Below are 18,285 nucleotides of genomic sequence, written 5' to 3'. Positions count from 1 at the left end.
TATCTCGAAGTCGTCCATATCGCGCTTGCATGAGTCCTTGAATCTCAGTAATGGCCGCCCAACTGGTCTGGTAGCATTGGCCAGTTGTCCCAACATCACTCTACGGGGCAGTCTTTCTGTGTCCTGTCTTTGGACATGCCCCAGCCATTGCAGGCGTCTCTGCTTCAGGATGGCAGTAATGCTGGTCGTGCGTGTGGTGTTGAGGACGCATTCGTTGGTAACCTTGTCCCTCCACGAGACTCCGATAATTATCCGCAGGCAGCGCATGTGAAATGCGTTAATACGGCGCTCCTGTTTTCTGTAGGTTGTCCAAGTTTCAGAACCATACAGTAAGGTACTGAGAACGCATGAATTGTACACAAGGACTTTGGTTCGGGTGGTGAGCTTAGAATTTCTCCACACCCTTGTGTACAGCTTCCCAAATGCCGTTGAAGCTCTGCCAATGCGGGAGTCAATTTCTTTGTCATTGGACAAGTTAGACGTGGTTGTTGAGCCTAGGTAACAGAAGTGGTCAACCACTTGCAGCGTGGACTCGTTGAGTGTAATCGTAGGCGGAATAGTTGTGCCTTGTGCCATAACGACTGTTTTCCTGGTATTTACACTCATTGAGAACATGTCACATGCCCGACCAAATCGCGTGACCAGGTGCTGAAGTTCTTCTTCGGTGTTGGCCACAATTGCGGCATCGTCGGCGAAGAGCAGTTCTCTGACGAGTAGGTCAAGACGGTTTCTCTTGGCCTTCAAAAGGTTTATATTGAAGAGCTTTCCGTCGTGTCTCGTATGCAGGTGCACTCCTTCCTCGGATCCATCAAAGGCAGCAGATAGAAGCGCCGAAAAGAATATGCCGAAGAGAGTTGGAGCCAAAACGCAGCCTTGCCTTACTCCACGGTTGACGTCAAATGCTGCTGATACATCCCCATCAAAAACAACGCACCCGCGCATGTTATCATGAAAGGACTTGATTAGGGCGAGCATCTTCGGCGGGCAACCGACTTTATTTAGGACTTCGTAGAGGCCATTTCTGCTGACGGTGTCAAAAGCCTTGTTTAGGTCGACGAATGCCATAAATAGTGGTTTGCGTTGTTCACGACATTTTTCCTGAAGCTGGCGAAGGGTGAAAATCATGTCAGTTGTCGATCTGTTTGCGCGAAAGCCACACTGTGACTCTGGGTATACTCTGTCAGCCAAGATATGTAGTCTGGACAGTATGACTCTGGCAAAAGCTTTACCTACGACACTAAGCAGTGATATTCCCCTGTAGTTGTCACATACGCCACGGTCTCCTTTTCCTTTATAAAGTGTGACAATGTTGGCATCCCTCATTTCCTGTGGCACGGTGCCCATCTCCCAACAGCGAAGCAGCAGCACGTATAAGGGATTAGTAGCGGCTGGAAGCTTGATCAGCTCAGCTGGTATGTTATCACTGCCTGTACTTTTCCCGGTTTTTAATGCTTGCAGAGCGCGCAGAAATTCGGCAAATGTAGGAGGTGTATCTAGGCTTTCAAGTGTAGGAAAATGAGGTATAGTTCTAGCAGCCTCAGGACTGATGTTTACCTCCTCAAAGTACAAATTGTTGTAGTGCCGCGCCCAGCGATCTAGTTGGAGGGATTTATCGCTTATCGGGGACCCGTCCGTGTCCTTGATGGTCGCACGTTTTCTAGCTACCGGTCCCATGGCCCGCTTGATTCCCTGATGCATGCCTCGAATATCACCAATGTCGTGACAATGTTGTATGGATGTGCAGAGGTCTATCCAATACTGGTTCGCGCATTGCCGTGCGGTACGCTGGAGGTTTGCTTTAGCAATTTTGAAAGCACTCTTTGTGTGGTCGTTTCCGTTGGCAACCAGGTTTATATGTGCTTTCCTTTTGGCCTCAACGAGTGGTTGAAGAAGTTCTTCGAACTCTGAATACCAATCTGTCTTCTCTTTAGCCTTCTTGCCAAATACTCTCTTAGCAGCTACCAGCAGTGTCACCTTTATTTTGTTCCAAAGTGTCTCCAGGTCTATTATTCCTTTGAGGTGGCTGTCCGATAAATGTTTTTCTATAAATTCATGGAACCTTGTTAGTTGTGCCTCATCTGGTCTACGTGGAATATTGAGAATGGCTTGTCTCTTATTTTTGGTCTTGGAAGCATGAAACTTTTTGGACGTAAGACGAGTCTTGGCAATGACGAGGGCGTGGTCGGTGTCGCAAATCGCACTGTGGTAAGCGCGAGAGTTAAGCGTATCGCGTAAGTCCCGCCGTCTGGTGATGATGAGGTCTAACTGATGCCAGTGACCCGAGCGAGGATGTTTCCAGGAAACCTTATGTGCAGGTTTGTTTTTAAAATAGGTGTTGGTGACGCAAAGCTGATGTGTGGCACATAGTTCTAAAAGGCGTTGGCCATTGTCATTTATGTTACCTATTCCATGTTTACCCATGCAGTCTGGCCAGTTCTCGTTGGACCGACCAATTCTCGCATTAAAGTCTCCAAGTAGGACAAGCTTATCGGACTTGCTTATTCCCTCCATGCACTCGCCCAGGCTTTGGTAGAAAGCTTCTTTTACATGTGCTTCGGCTTTAAGGGTCGGTGCGTATGCTGATACTACTGTGATTGGACCAGATTCCGTCATGAATCGAACAGTAATTAAGCGTTCGGATATGCACACCGGTGATTCAGTGCAGTCTAGCAGATGGTTTCTGATAGCTATGCCAACACCATAGTCACGTCTCTCGCCTTCGTCCCTGCCTTTCCACCAGAAAGTGTAGTTTTCCTCGCGCAGACTGCCCTCTCCCGATAGTCTCGTCTCCTGCAGGCCCGCCACATCCACACGCATACGAAGCAGTTCTCTGTCGATGGTAGTTGTTTTTCGTACCGATGGAATGTCGTCGACAGGTTCATCCTGACCAGGTGTCATGGTCCTAACATTCCATGTGGCAAAGCGTAGGTCGGTTGTGTTTGGTGCAATTTTATGTTTTGTTTTGTTTTTGGGTAAATGAATGACTCATCATTTGTACAATTTACTTGCTGCTCTATTTACCCCAATAAAGCACAACAATGAGGGACGGGTCAGTACCTAATTGACTGGGGGCTGCCCAGTTTAAGGCGGGCGGTGACTGGCCAATAAGTCGCAATGGACTTTCCCACCGTCGAGAGACACCCCTAGCGCCCATAATATACGTCCATTTATATGAGCTTATGACTGGTAACCAGTGGCGGATTTACCTATAGGCCAAAAAGGCCAGTGCCTAGGGCGGCAGATTTCGAGGGGCGGCAAATTTAGCTAATTTTTTTAAACAGTTTTTTTTTATAATTGTACTTATACAACTGTACATAGTCCATATATAAATAAACGATTAATAAACGCACTTTAATATATACTGAGGTATACTTTTGTATTTATGTGACCATAAATTTTAAAATATTCTAATAGCGTTTCAATAAAAATTAAATAATAAAAAACTCGTAACACAGGATCTTCGGAGCCTAGCATAAGCACCATCTCTCCACAACTTCGTGTACCCAATATTGTTTTAAATATTACGATGTAGATCGGCTCGTTTCCGAGTTAGAGAAATGGCAAAAGGCCTACCACACGAGTTAAACGAGAAGTTTTCTTTTCCAACTAAAATGAGTGAATTGTTACCATCGACCCTAACGGCCATTTCGTTAAAAAAAAATATCCTTATAATTTAGAATCTGATTTAGTTAAGGAATGCCTACACTTTCAATGCCACGTTTCTTCTGAAAGAATTTCGATAAAACCAGATTCTGGATTATTACTAAATCTATCTTTTTCACTGCAAAAACATAATTTGGAGCATATTTATCAAAACTGATATAGCATTTCGCATGGCACTGTGCACTTTTCTTGCTTAAAACGGGGTAAATACTATCTAAGATCTACTTTAAGAAAAGCTTAATAATCTATTTTGTGCATAGTCAGAACTCATGAAAAATATTTGATATGACAGTATACTTAATTTATAATTTTGCAAAATTAAAATCGCCGAAGAAAATAAGTAATGTAAAATTATTTGAACTTATTGTCTGTCACCATTAACTAATTGTTACATATTTTAATAGACATTTATTGTATTGTTTTTAAATGTGCAATAAACATATTTAACAAAAAAAGTGTTTGGTAAGAGTTGTTAGGGTTAGAGAATGAGCCGTTACAGAGGTTTTAAGTCTTTAAAGCGCTCTAAAGTCGGGTTTTTTTTGTTTTGATTTTAATAGTGTATATGTTACTGTAAAAGCCCGAACAATGGTAAATCCTAGGATTCACCAGTAAATCTTACGATTTACCAACATGAGTTGGTAAATGTAAGGATTTGTGAAAATGGGTCATTTTTTTCGGGCTTTTACCATTAGAATTTGGTAAATGCTAGGTTTTACCACTGACACCTAGTAAAAGTTGGTTTTGGGAATAAAACAAAGCTTAATTATTACCTATTCATTTATTTCAATCAAAAACTTAAATTATTTTCTTTCAGAATTTATATTATTTTTTATGAACAGTCATTTTAAAACCTTTAAATCAACATAATTATTTTAACAATGTGTAATAATCATATATTTTTTCATTTTGTAATTATTATCCACCTCTAAATTATTTCCTAAATAGTTAAAATTAAACTATTAAAATGTCTTCTCAAAAACATAACAGAATGGATATTATAGGTATTTTTTTTGTTAATTATTGACATATATAGATGCGAATTATCATTGAATGCTGGATTATTGGAAAATAACTTTATTTTCACTCATTCACTGAACGATAATTTAAACACGGAAACCGGAAGTAAAATAATTTTCACGTATTATTATTGTTGACGTCGAGTAAAGTAGAATGCAATAATAAATATTTTCTTAAGTTCGGTTAGTTATAAGTTATCATCATCATCACGACTCATTACGTCCCCACTGCTGGGGCACGGGTCTCCTTCCAATGAAGGAAGGGTTTCGATCTAGTCCACCACGCTGGCCTAGTGCGGGTTGGTGGACGCAACACAAGCAAGCTTGTGCTGAGCGAGTTGTCGGGTAAGTGGGCAACCCGACTGTCAGACGTTTTCAAGCCGCCCGAAGGCCTCTGACTAGGCTTAACGACTGCTGCCGAAGCAGCAACCGGGACCCACGGCTTAACGTCCCGTCCGAAGCACGAAAGCATCCAGAAAAGAACCACTTGAAATCGGTCACCCATCCAATGGCTGACCATGCTGGTTGTTGCTAAACCTCAGTGATCAGTTTCGATCACTGAAGCCCGCTCGACTACGGACGCTTTGTTCGACTACGGAGGTAATAAGTTATAACCTGGCTTTTTCAACATTTACCGTGCCTTAATGTAAATCCTAAGATTTACCAAGTGAATAGTGGTAAAAGTGCGAATCGCAAAATCTTTCGGGCTTTTACCATTAAGAGTTGGTAAATCTTAGGTTTTACGCGTAAATCTTAGGATTAACCGTTGTTCGGGCTTTTACAGTAACATATACTTATATATAAACCTGTTTATATCAAAATTAAACTTTCAGTACATAGCGGGTTGCAAAAATAATCTAGTCAATGACAGAAATATATAATTAAGTTCACGATCATCTAATAACAGGATTTAACTGTAACAGCTCGAGTACTAGCAGGGAGATGAGTTAAAGACGAATTACAAGTTCACAATACTCATTTATTCATTGAATCAGTCGTTCTTATATAGCTAGGATTTAGGACACTCTTAACTACTGCGCATGCGCGGCCCCAGCGCTGTACGGTGGTGTAGGCCTGCGCCGGTCGCGGCTGATATATAAACAGCTGGCGCGGGCGCGCAGTCAGTGGAGCGCCCGTCGTCGTGGGAAGCGGACGTCGAGCAGAGCAGCGGGCATCGGGTCGTCGGCGGCACCGCGAGGAGAGCGCGCAGGGCGCGCTTGGCCGATGAGTCATCACGCCGCGCTGTGGTATGCGAAGAATGCGGCTCTGGAATGCCGCCGCGCGTATGATTCACGTCGCATCGTCTGCGTATGCTACGCATAGTACTCCCCCTCAAGCGAAGCGTACGGTTTGCTTTACGGTCCGTCCTGACCGTGTTGTGTAGCTTGTAGATGTAGCTGTAGGTACTGCTGCCGACTCGTCTGCTTCTTTGCTTATGTAAGCTGGCTTGAGGCGGTCCAGTGATATCACTGCCGTGCGTAGAGGCAACCGTAACTTGTAGTATTTTTCGCTCCGTTCCAATACTTCGTACGGGCCGTCGTAGGGAGGTGTGAGCGGTTTTCTGACCGTGTCGTTGCGCACGAAGACGTGTGAGCATGTTCGTAGGTCCTTGTAGATGAATGGTCGCTCTCTCGTTGCTCGTGCCTTCTGCACAGGTGATATCGCGGCCATGGTGTCCGTCAGTCGCCGCACGTAGTCTGCATCTTCAATTTTGGACTGTGTAGGTACAAAAAAATCCGATGGTACTCGTAGAGTCGCTCCGTAGGTCATCTGCGCGGGACATAGCGCGTTCTCGCGTATCGCCGTGCGCAGGCCGAGTAGCACCGTAGGTAGTTCGTCGCTCCATGTCACGGTAGCGCCTCTCGCCATTAGCGCTGCCTTGAAGGTGCGGTGCCATCGCTCTACCTTGCCGTTTGCTTGCGGGTGGAATGCAGTGGTGTGGATCTTGTTGATGCCGAATCTCTTCATCAGTGTGCTGAACAGCGAGGACTCAAATTGCCGGCCCTGGTCGGTTGTACACCGGATTGGCATTCCAAACCGAACCAGCCAGTTCTCGTAGAAGGCCTTGGCTACGGCTTCCGCTGTGATTTCGCTTACTGGTACTGCTTCAGGCCAACTTGTGCAGCGGTCGATCATGGTTACACAGTAGCGGTATCCGTTTGACGGTTGTAGCGGCCCGACGATGTCGATGTGGACGTGCTCGAACCGTGCGGATGGCGGGAACTCGCCGAGTGGGGTGACGACATGCCGATGTACTTTCGCACGCTGGCAGCTGATGCACGTCCTCGTCCATTCGCCTACGTCCTTGTTCATCGATGGCCAGAAGAACTTTGCTGCCAGCTGCTTCTTGGTCGCTCGTATCCCCGGGTGGCACAGGTCGTGTTGCGCTTTGAATGCAGCACCACGGTATGCCGGCGGCAGGTACGGTCTGGGCGTCGCTGTAGACGTCTCGCAGGTGATAGTGTGACTCAGCCCCGGCAGTGCGACATCTGTGAACATAAGATTGGATTGTGATCTTAGTTTTCTTAATTCCTCGTCCGACGATTGATCTGCGGCCAGTTTGTTGTAGTCGATGGCCGATGGACATGCTATCTCCTCTATACGTGATAGAGAGTCTGCCACTGCATTGTCTTCCCCCTTCACGTACCCTATAATTATTTTAACAATGTGTAATAATCATATATTTTTTCATTTTGTAATTATTATCCACCTCTAAATTATTTCCTAAATAGTTAAAATTAAACTATTAAAATGTCTTCTCAAAAACATAACAGAATGGATATTATAGGTATTTTTTTTGTTAATTATTGACATATATAGATGCGAATTATCATTGAATGCTGGATTATTGGAAAATAACTTTATTTTCACTCATTCACTGAACGATAATTTAAACACGGAAACCGGAAGTAAAATAATTTTCACGTATTATTATTGTTGACGTCGAGTAAAGTAGAATGCAATAATAAATATTTTCTTAAGTTCGGTTAGTTATAAGTTATCATCATCATCACGACTCATTACGTCCCCACTGCTGGGGCACGGGTCTCCTTCCAATGAAGGAAGGGTTTCGATCTAGTCCACCACGCTGGCCTAGTGCGGGTTGGTGGACGCAACACAAGCAAGCTTGTGCTGAGCGAGTTGTCGGGTAAGTGGGCAACCCGACTGTCAGACGTTTTCAAGCCGCCCGAAGGCCTCTGACTAGGCTTAACGACTGCTGCCGAAGCAGCAACCGGGACCCACGGCTTAACGTCCCGTCCGAAGCACGAAAGCATCCAGAAAAGAACCACTTGAAATCGGTCACCCATCCAATGGCTGACCATGCTGGTTGTTGCTAAACCTCAGTGATCAGTTTCGATCACTGAAGCCCGCTCGACTACGGACGCTTTGTTCGACTACGGAGGTAATAAGTTATAACCTGGCTTTTTCAACATTTACCGTGCCTTAATGTAAATCCTAAGATTTACCAAGTGAATAGTGGTAAAAGTGCGAATCGCAAAATCTTTCGGGCTTTTACCATTAAGAGTTGGTAAATCTTAGGTTTTACGCGTAAATCTTAGGATTAACCGTTGTTCGGGCTTTTACAGTAACATATACTTATATATAAACCTGTTTATATCAAAATTAAACTTTCAGTACATAGCGGGTTGCAAAAATAATCTAGTCAATGACAGAAATATATAATTAAGTTCACGATCATCTAATAACAGGATTTAACTGTAACAGCTCGAGTACTAGCAGGGAGATGAGTTAAAGACGAATTACAAGTTCACAATACTCATTTATTCATTGAATCAGTCGTTCTTATATAGCTAGGATTTAGGACACTCTTAACTACTGCGCATGCGCGGCCCCAGCGCTGTACGGTGGTGTAGGCCTGCGCCGGTCGCGGCTGATATATAAACAGCTGGCGCGGGCGCGCAGTCAGTGGAGCGCCCGTCGTCGTGGGAAGCGGACGTCGAGCAGAGCAGCGGGCATCGGGTCGTCGGCGGCACCGCGAGGAGAGCGCGCAGGGCGCGCTTGGCCGATGAGTCATCACGCCGCGCTGTGGTATGCGAAGAATGCGGCTCTGGAATGCCGCCGCGCGTATGATTCACGTCGCATCGTCTGCGTATGCTACGCATAGTACTCCCCCTCAAGCGAAGCGTACGGTTTGCTTTACGGTCCGTCCTGACCGTGTTGTGTAGCTTGTAGATGTAGCTGTAGGTACTGCTGCCGACTCGTCTGCTTCTTTGCTTATGTAAGCTGGCTTGAGGCGGTCCAGTGATATCACTGCCGTGCGTAGAGGCAACCGTAACTTGTAGTATTTTTCGCTCCGTTCCAATACTTCGTACGGGCCGTCGTAGGGAGGTGTGAGCGGTTTTCTGACCGTGTCGTTGCGCACGAAGACGTGTGAGCATGTTCGTAGGTCCTTGTAGATGAATGGTCGCTCTCTCGTTGCTCGTGCCTTCTGCACAGGTGATATCGCGGCCATGGTGTCCGTCAGTCGCCGCACGTAGTCTGCATCTTCAATTTTGGACTGTGTAGGTACAAAAAAATCCGATGGTACTCGTAGAGTCGCTCCGTAGGTCATCTGCGCGGGACATAGCGCGTTCTCGCGTATCGCCGTGCGCAGGCCGAGTAGCACCGTAGGTAGTTCGTCGCTCCATGTCACGGTAGCGCCTCTCGCCATTAGCGCTGCCTTGAAGGTGCGGTGCCATCGCTCTACCTTGCCGTTTGCTTGCGGGTGGAATGCAGTGGTGTGGATCTTGTTGATGCCGAATCTCTTCATCAGTGTGCTGAACAGCGAGGACTCAAATTGCCGGCCCTGGTCGGTTGTACACCGGATTGGCATTCCAAACCGAACCAGCCAGTTCTCGTAGAAGGCCTTGGCTACGGCTTCCGCTGTGATTTCGCTTACTGGTACTGCTTCAGGCCAACTTGTGCAGCGGTCGATCATGGTTACACAGTAGCGGTATCCGTTTGACGGTTGTAGCGGCCCGACGATGTCGATGTGGACGTGCTCGAACCGTGCGGATGGCGGGAACTCGCCGAGTGGGGTGACGACATGCCGATGTACTTTCGCACGCTGGCAGCTGATGCACGTCCTCGTCCATTCGCCTACGTCCTTGTTCATCGATGGCCAGAAGAACTTTGCTGCCAGCTGCTTCTTGGTCGCTCGTATCCCCGGGTGGCACAGGTCGTGTTGCGCTTTGAATGCAGCACCACGGTATGCCGGCGGCAGGTACGGTCTGGGCGTCGCTGTAGACGTCTCGCAGGTGATAGTGTGACTCAGCCCCGGCAGTGCGACATCTGTGAACATAAGATTGGATTGTGATCTTAGTTTTCTTAATTCCTCGTCCGACGATTGATCTGCGGCCAGTTTGTTGTAGTCGATGGCCGATGGACATGCTATCTCCTCTATACGTGATAGAGAGTCTGCCACTGCATTGTCTTCCCCCTTCACGTACCCTATCTTCGTGCAGAATTGGCTCACGAAGTGGAGTTGCCGCTCTCGCCGGGGTGTGTCACTACTGCTTGCCGGTCTGCTCATTGCGTAGGTGAGTGGCTTGTGGTCTGTGTAGATGGTGACGTCACATCCCTCTATTAGCCGTCTGAAGTGCTTCACGGCTGTGTACATGGCTAGCAGTTCGCGGTCGTACACACTGTAGCGTCGCTGCGTCTCGCTCATCGCTTTTGAAAAGAATGCCAGCGGTCTCCAGACTCCGTTGACGCGTTGCTGCAGCACCGCTCCTAGGCTGAGGTCAGATGCATCGGTCATGAGTCCCAGTGAGCTGCCGTGAACTGGGTATGAGAGCGTGGTGGCTTCCAAAATGCTTTGGCGGCATTTTTCGAAGGCCGAGTCCGACTCCGGCGTCCATTCAATCGGCGTCTTATCATTTTTCTTCCGGTTGTGTAAGTGTTTATTCAGCGCGCTTTGTTGCTCAGCTTGGCGAGGCAGGCACTCTCTGTAGAAGTTGAGGATTCCGAGAAAACGTCGCAACTCTACTACCGTCTTCGGTTTCGGGAAAGTAGAGATTGCCTTTATCCTCTCTTCTGTAGGTCGTATTCCTTCAGCTGATACTTCGTAGCCCAGGAAGTTCAGTTTCTCTTGACCAAATTCGCACTTGTTCACGTTCAGCGTCACTCCCGTTCTGGCGTGAAATTCCTCGCGCCTGGTTCCTGCAGTTCGAAGCTGTCGTCGACCCACGTATCGGCAGGGGTCGCGGTTTCGCGTACACCGGTGGGCCAGTCGTCTCTATGTGGTGTATGACGTCATGCTTAGCCGGCGCCTTGAGTGACATCGGTCGCAGGATGTCCGGGAACTTCGTCAGGATGTGATGCTTGGTCGGAGCTGATGACGTGGATGGACTCTTCACTGGTACGGACTTCGATGGTGTCCACTGCGAGCTCCGTTATTCTGTCCACTAGTTTTTTCTTGTGCAGGTCTACCAGCAGCTTGAAGTTGCGCAGGAAGTCGGCACCGAGAATCGACGTTTTCACATCCGCCACTATGAATGTCCACTGGAAGCAGCGCCTGAGTCCTAGGTCCAGTCGTAGTGTTCGCTCTCCATAGGTGTTGATCGGCGTATCATTTGCCGCGTACAACTTGTAGGCGCTGTTGACTTGCGTTTTCTTGTTGGTGGCGGCTAACACGGAGATGTCGGCGCCTGTGTCGACGAGGAAACGCTCTCTAGTGTTGCGATCGAAGACACACAGGCGGTTGCTTCCGCTGGCAACACCGACCTCCGCCACGGTCGGTGTCGGCTCTAGTTTTCCGACATTTTCTTCCTCTTGCAGCACGGGGATTCGCAGCGCGTTGCCCTGTCGCTGAATCGCCAGTGGTATTTGCATTCCCACGTATCAGTTCCCGGTCGTGGGGCTTGCCGTTGCCGTGACCATGACCTGGATCGGGACCTGGGACGTCCTCGGTAGGGTCTGCGCTCCTGTTGCCGGCCTCGCAATTCCGCTACTTCCAGCGACAGTTTTTCTAACTGCTTGCTAAGTACGCATAGTTGCGCCGAGACTGTGACGTCGGCTGTATTTGGCGTGTAAGTCGTGTGACTATTCTGTACTGCGGCTATCGTTGTGGGCTCTGAGTACTCCAGCATCTTGTCCGCCATCGCAGCTAGGGTGTCCAGTGACGACTCGGAGTTCACGGACAGCACGACACGTAGCTGAGCCGGTAGGTGGTCCAACCATTCGATGCGCAAGCCTTCTTCAGTTATAAGGCCGTTGCTGAGCTCGCGCATTTTCCGCAGATGCTGAGAAGGTTTCTGATCTCCCAGCTCTAGTCCTCGTATGAGCTGCTGGAAGTTCTTCACCTCGGATTTCTCATACACGGTGAGCAATCTTTGCTTAATCGTCGCGTATTTTCCTGTCTCGGGCGGTCGGTACAAAATATCCGTGACATGTTGAAGGTCCACTGGCTGCAGTTGTTGCAGCACGTAGCGGAACTTCTGGTCATCTGAAGTCTTCAGTGGGTCGACGACAGCTTCGAACTGCAGGAACCAGGCGCGAGGAATTTCACGCCAGAACGGGAGTAGTCGCGACTGCACGGAGATTGCAGCTAGCTCCGCTTGCTGATTGCTCGTCGACGCAGGTGAAGGTGCCAGTACCGGTGTGGCATCTTTGATCAGGTCTTCAGATTTTTCCATCTTCAGGTGTTCTTAAAGTCGGAGGGTCACCACTGTAACAGCTCGAGTACTAGCAGTGAGATGAGTTAAAGACGAATTACAAGTTCACAATACTCATTTATTCATTGAATCAGTCGTTCTTATATAGCTAGGATTTAGGACACTCTTAACTACTGCGCATGCGCGGCCCCAGCGCTGTACGGTGGTGTAGGCCTGCGCCGGTCGCGGCTGATATATAAACAGCTGGCGCGGGCGCGCAGTCAGTGGAGCGCCCGTCGTCGTGGGAAGCGGACGTCGAGCAGAGCAGCGGGCATCGGGTCGTCGGCGGCACCGCGAGGAGAGCGCGCAGGGCGCGCTTGGCCGATGAGTCATCACGCCGCGCTGTGGTATGCGAAGAATGCGGCTCTGGAATGCCGCCGCGCGTATGATTCACGTCGCATCGTCTGCGTATGCTACGCATATAACTATTGAATTTCAAAAGTCAGTAGGGGCGGCAAAAATTTAATGGTCTACGGGCGGCAAATTTGTAAATCCGCCACTGCTGGTAATTGTGGCTCTCCGTGTTGTTATCCGTGCCTGGCACGGGTGAAGTGACCTCTCCACAAGCGCTGTATCGCCTGGGACACAGTTAAGTGACACAGACTTGCCCAGCATCTGTGGCACTCTCTCGACGTCCCCAGCTGAATCCTCAGGAAAGAACAAGTCGATACGTGGGGAGCTGGTTTCGTTGCAGGAACTGCCGCTTTTCAAGTTGGTCTTTACTCGCGCCTAACGGTATTCCAGATCCGGTGCCTCTTCCGCCAACATTGCCGTTCCGAAGCCTGTCTTCTCCGCCGCTGTTGCCGTTGAGGTCTTCACCTGTAACCCTAGGCAGGGGACCGTGTTATACCCCACAGTACTGGGTCCTCACACTGAACTTTGCCATCGCAGCGCCCCGGCCTACTAGGATGCGCAATGCCCACTCCCGCGACGTGGACGCGCCAGATGAGATTTACCCAACTGAATAATAGAGAATTGGACTCTATCATTCGTTGGGCCGGGTTAACGATCTTGATCTTATAATTATATACAATTATTATCATTATCTTTAAAACAGACCGACGCCCTATTACATGGGACTAACATAACACTCTGGCGAAAAGTGGGTGCAGCAACGCACCTCTGCCTACCCCGCAAGGGAGTACATTAGTACAAGGCGTGAGTGCGTGTGTGTGTCATCCCACCCACCAACAAGTCCGTATAAATAATTAAGCTCTTAGGTATTATCTCGGCAACATACCCTAAAACATCATTTTTTTCTTGCAGTTCATCCCCGAGCCATCTCTCCTCGAAGCCGTGACCTCCTACACAGCCTTCCTCATCTCCATCCCGCTACTAACAGTCACATGGCTAGCACTGGTGGTGTCGCGCGCCGGCACCGTGTCCAACACCATACACAGCCATCTGCTGTTCTGCGTCGTGACGTCACACGTGCTGTATCTGGTGGCGCTGAAGGCGAGGACTGAGCTTGTGCAGAATGAGGTGAGAATACGAGGATTGTTGGACATAAATGTCGCCAATAAAGCGCAAAAACATGGTTTTTTCAGCCACCCTGGTCCAACCAATACCGGATACCCAAGGTTGTCAGTCTAGCGGCCTGAATGGCTTCCGACACTACGTTTGGTCGCTCGGCCTGTACTCGAGACCTAGATAATAAATATCATACCCTAATGGTTACTATCAGTCTCGAGAGAAACAATAAGGCAAATGATTTCAGACTGAAATGACTATATTTTGTAGAGATACCACCACCGAAAATTTGCAATTAACAATCCATAAGCATCGTCGCTAGCTTGTTCTTATGTGTCGGTTGTGGTATACGGTAGCTGGACTCGTAGTTGACCCTACCATTCATTTATCCATTATTGTGTTTAACAAATAAATAATATCTTATCTACAGGAGAACCTTCTTATCTCCCCAAAACCACACAATTCAACCTCCCTCTCCATTCCAGTTCGCGTGCAAGCTAATCGCCATGGGCCTCCACTACTTCTGGGTGGCCTCCTTCGCTTGGACAGCTTGTGACGCCTATCAACTACGGCGGCTGGTGAGAGAGCTCCGAGATGTGAACCACAGCGGCGCTCCGTACCATTTATGTGCGGCCTACGGAGCCCCGGCCGTGTTGCTGGCGCTGAGTGTAGCGCATCACCAGCACCAGTATGGGAATAATTTGTTGTGAGTGTCGATGATTTTGTTTGTTAGCTGTCGATCGATGGGTAATTTTGAAATGCTGAGTTTATGTTGGTGTTAAAATAAATAAATAAAATAAATAAATAAAATCAATGTAACATACACTGGCTGACATCGTCTAAATTGATATTTTGTACAAGTTTATTGTACCTACTTCCTTTGGTTCTAGTTACCTTTTTAACCGACTTAAAAAAGAGGAGGTTCTCAATTCGTCGGGATCTTTTTTTTTTGCACAGCCCTTTTTCTAAAGGAACGTCAAATAGGAGCTGTTAAACGGAGCTGTTAGCAACGTTATAAGTTCTAGAAAGATAACGCTACCCCGAAACTTCCCGAAGCTTTCCACCAATGTTTTCAAACTTCCACTCATAAAACACCCCCATTGTTTTAGCTACTTCCAATCATAAAACATCACCTTTTCCCCCCCAACAGTTGCTGGGTATCAGTGCACGAGGGCGCCGTGTGGTGGGTGGTGGGCGCGTGCGCGGCGTGCGCGGCGTGCGCGCTGCTGTGGCTGTGCGGGGCCACGCGCGCCGCCTTCACCGCGAGGGACCACCAAGTCAATACTGGCAACCTCAGGTTATTATTACTCCGTGTACCGTCAGCGAAAGAGATGTGTGCCACCCGATGCAACTATTTTTATTTTATTATCCAATTATGGATGATAAATGACATGAAAAATACTTCACCTTTATGTGTGTGTTCGTCTATCGTCCACCCTTGAGGTTTAGAGCCAAGGCAGATATTAAGGGGCGCAGCCTGGAGCTTTTTACTTTTTCAAACTATTATCGTCGTAGTTGGAGCTCGGGTGCTGAGTGGGAGAGCTATCCACGGCAAGCCTTGAAGTTGGAATGATGATGAACCGGTCGAAGACGAAAGTTATGACCAATAGCACGAAACGTAGGGTTGAGGTAGACGGGCAGGAAATACAATACGTCAATGAGTACATTTATTTGGGCCAGATAGCGTCCTTCGAAAACAGGCAGGAAAAGGAAATTGATCGTAGGATTGAAAACGCCTGGAAGAGCTTCTGGTCCATGAAGTCGCTAATGAAGGGCAACCTACCTTTGTCCCTGAAGCGTAAACTCATTGACATGTGTATCCTGCCTGTCCTAACCTACGGTGCTCAAACATGGTCAGTGGTCACTGACTGAGTCTCAAAAGTCCAAACTCAAGGTTTGTCAGAGAGCGATGGAGCGCAGTATTTTGGGAGTAAAGCGAACAGATCGCATTCGCAACACCGACCTGCGCTCCAAAACTCAAATAGCTGACGTGGGTGCCAAGACTGCTAAACTGAAGTGGGACTGGGCGGGGCATGTCTGCCGTATGCAGCCGAAGAGGTGGGCAAAAAATGCCACCAAATGGATACCCAACAACGGCCGCCGGCGCAGAGGCAGACCAAGAAGGAGATGGCGGGACGACTTGGACAATTTTAACACGGAATGGTGTGAGCAGGCCCAAGAAAGGGATAAGTGGAATGTTCAGGGAGAGACCTTTGCCCAGCAGTGGGACACTAAAGGTTAAGAAAAAAAAAATCGTCGTAGTCCTCATCGAAATACATAATATCTAAAAACAAACGAGCTACTTTACCCACGACGTCGCCTTACTAGTACTTAACCCCTACCATTTCTTCCACAGAACCCTCCTAGCATTCAGCATCATCTGCCTCCCCCTCCTCTCCGTGTCCTGGGCGGCGGCGCTGCTGCTGGGCAGCGAGGCGGCGCGGCGCGGGGCGCTGGGCGCGGCGCTGGCGGCGGCGGTCACGGCGCACGCCGCCTGCGTGGCCGCGCAGCACGCTTGCAACCGCCGCCTCAGGATCAACGTTAAACGGTTAGTGTGACCCCAGTAGCTAGAGAGACTCCTTTAGGTATATTCGGCTGTGCTAAACTACATAAATACGTATTCTCACAACGTATTGCACAGAGAGGTAGACAAAGGTGACTCGCAAGCGAGTCACTCGCTCTTCGCTTTAGGTTGCGAGCCGTATGCTGTTGAGCTACATGAAAGCAAACGCGATTATTTCCGATGCGCATTTATTTCTAAAATAAAGTATAAGTTTCTTAGCGAGTCACGCGCTTTTCGCTTTAGGTTGCGAGCCGTATGCTGTTAAACTACATCAAAGCAAACCCTATTAATGCGATGCGTGTTTGTTTTCAAAATAAGGTAAGCTTATTATAGCAATGTCATTTTTTTTAACTTGAGTTTCTTCGAGCTATAGCCCTGTAAGTACCTTATACACGTCAGCCGCACCCTGGTTAGTCTATAGTCAGCGTCTGCCTGGCTAGCTAACTCCTCGTGGGCGGCGGCGCTGCTGCTGGGCGGGAGGCGGCGCGGCGCGGGGCGCTGGGCGCGGCGCTGGCGGCGGCGGTCACGGCGCACGCCGCCTGCGTGGCCGCGCAGCACGCCTGCAACCGCCGCCTCAGGGTGAATGTTAAACGGTTAGTGTTATCCCAGCGGCTAAAGAAACTCCTATGGGTTTATTGAATAAGGAACTTTAGGTTTGGTCAGTACGTCCAGTACAGTTTTGATAGTATGTCGAATACTATAAACGCTTACGTTTCTCCCAATAAAGTGCACCTCTAGTGAAAACTATCATGAAACTTTTGACTGATAATGTATGCAGATGCCAGAAGAAAAACTAAACTTTATTCGTTTTAGTGCAATGCAAAACCTGTACTAGAGGCTCAGTAATAGTCTATGCTGGACATACACAAGCATCTTAGAAAAAATCCACACCATCGCTCTTCCTCATTCATCTACTACTGCTCATTTCTAATTGAATGTTTGTTTCAGGACGGTTCTGAAATGTATGGGAAAGAAGGTGCCCCTAGCTGATACCTCGGTCATCATTAGCAGCGGTGCCATGACCGGTGTTAACAGGTATGACATACATAATAACTTCTCACACTTTTTCATTCAACATACGAGTAGTTAAAAAAACTCGCGTTTTTCTGTTTCTATGTTATACCTACAACACGTTCCATTTGTAAAGTTACGACAAGCGATTGTGAATGCTGTAGGTATGCCGGCCGTTTACATTTATAAGTATTTTTCGTCTGTTACTTTGGTGACCAATAAAAACAAATTCTTTTAAGGGGACTTAGTTCCATCCTTTACTTCACTACCTCACATCATTATTACAACATCTTCATCAACACCTTCCTCCCACCAGATCCTCCCTGGCGTACCACAGCTCTGCGGAGGCGGGCCGGCAGCTGCGCAACATCGGCATCTCCGCGTCCAGCACCACGTCCAGGTCTACCAACAAGACCAGCTCCAGCCCCTACAGGTGAGGGTATACACTGATGAAAAAAGGAGAGATGTTTGTGGCTTTGTGGGTGGACCCATGTTGGGGGCCAAGATGCTTTGGTTTTGTTTTGGTGCAACCCATGTCGGGGCGCCAAAATATGATTAATAAAAACAAAATGGCTACCGTTATTATCATCTCATTAAGAAGCTATCATACTAAAGACTCACTGATTTTGCTATGATGACTTATGAGACCGTCAAAGTGAATTTACGGTTTCTTTTGAATGAGCTTTTTGAATAACGACGCCGCTTTAGACGGCTGAACAGATTTTGATGAAACATGAAGAATGAGATTACAACTTAAAACAACATATTTCTCTACAGCCGCAGCGACGGGCAACTGCGTCATACGTCTACCTCCACGTCCAACTACAACACGAGTGCGAGCGACATGCCGGCCTACCTGCGCGGGTTCGACTCTTCGCTGCACTCTAGGAGAGATGGTGAGTGTTTA

At 48.0% G+C, this 18,285-nt stretch overlaps 1 protein-coding gene across 1 annotated transcript in view; it reads left to right on the top strand.

Moving 5' to 3' along the window:
- Positions 1 to 18,285, top strand: part of LOC105381823 (protocadherin-like wing polarity protein stan) — a 166,135-nt gene that overhangs the window by 140,916 nt on the left and 6,934 nt on the right. Inside the window, exons 46-52 of the mRNA XM_048628886.1 lie at positions 13,601 to 13,816; positions 14,290 to 14,510; positions 14,955 to 15,101; positions 16,161 to 16,352; positions 17,316 to 17,402; positions 17,695 to 17,811; positions 18,156 to 18,274. Coding sequence (XP_048484843.1) covers positions 13,601 to 13,816; positions 14,290 to 14,510; positions 14,955 to 15,101; positions 16,161 to 16,352; positions 17,316 to 17,402; positions 17,695 to 17,811; positions 18,156 to 18,274 — 1,099 coding nt within the window. The remainder of the gene's footprint in view (positions 1 to 13,600; positions 13,817 to 14,289; positions 14,511 to 14,954; positions 15,102 to 16,160; positions 16,353 to 17,315; positions 17,403 to 17,694; positions 17,812 to 18,155; positions 18,275 to 18,285) is intronic.

Source organism: Plutella xylostella, chromosome 22 (genome assembly GCF_932276165.1).
Source record: "Plutella xylostella chromosome 22, ilPluXylo3.1, whole genome shotgun sequence".
Taxonomy (NCBI): Eukaryota; Metazoa; Arthropoda; class Insecta; order Lepidoptera; family Plutellidae; genus Plutella; species Plutella xylostella.
Note: the sequence above shows the minus strand (reverse complement) of the source record. Positions and strands in the feature narration are given on the sequence as shown.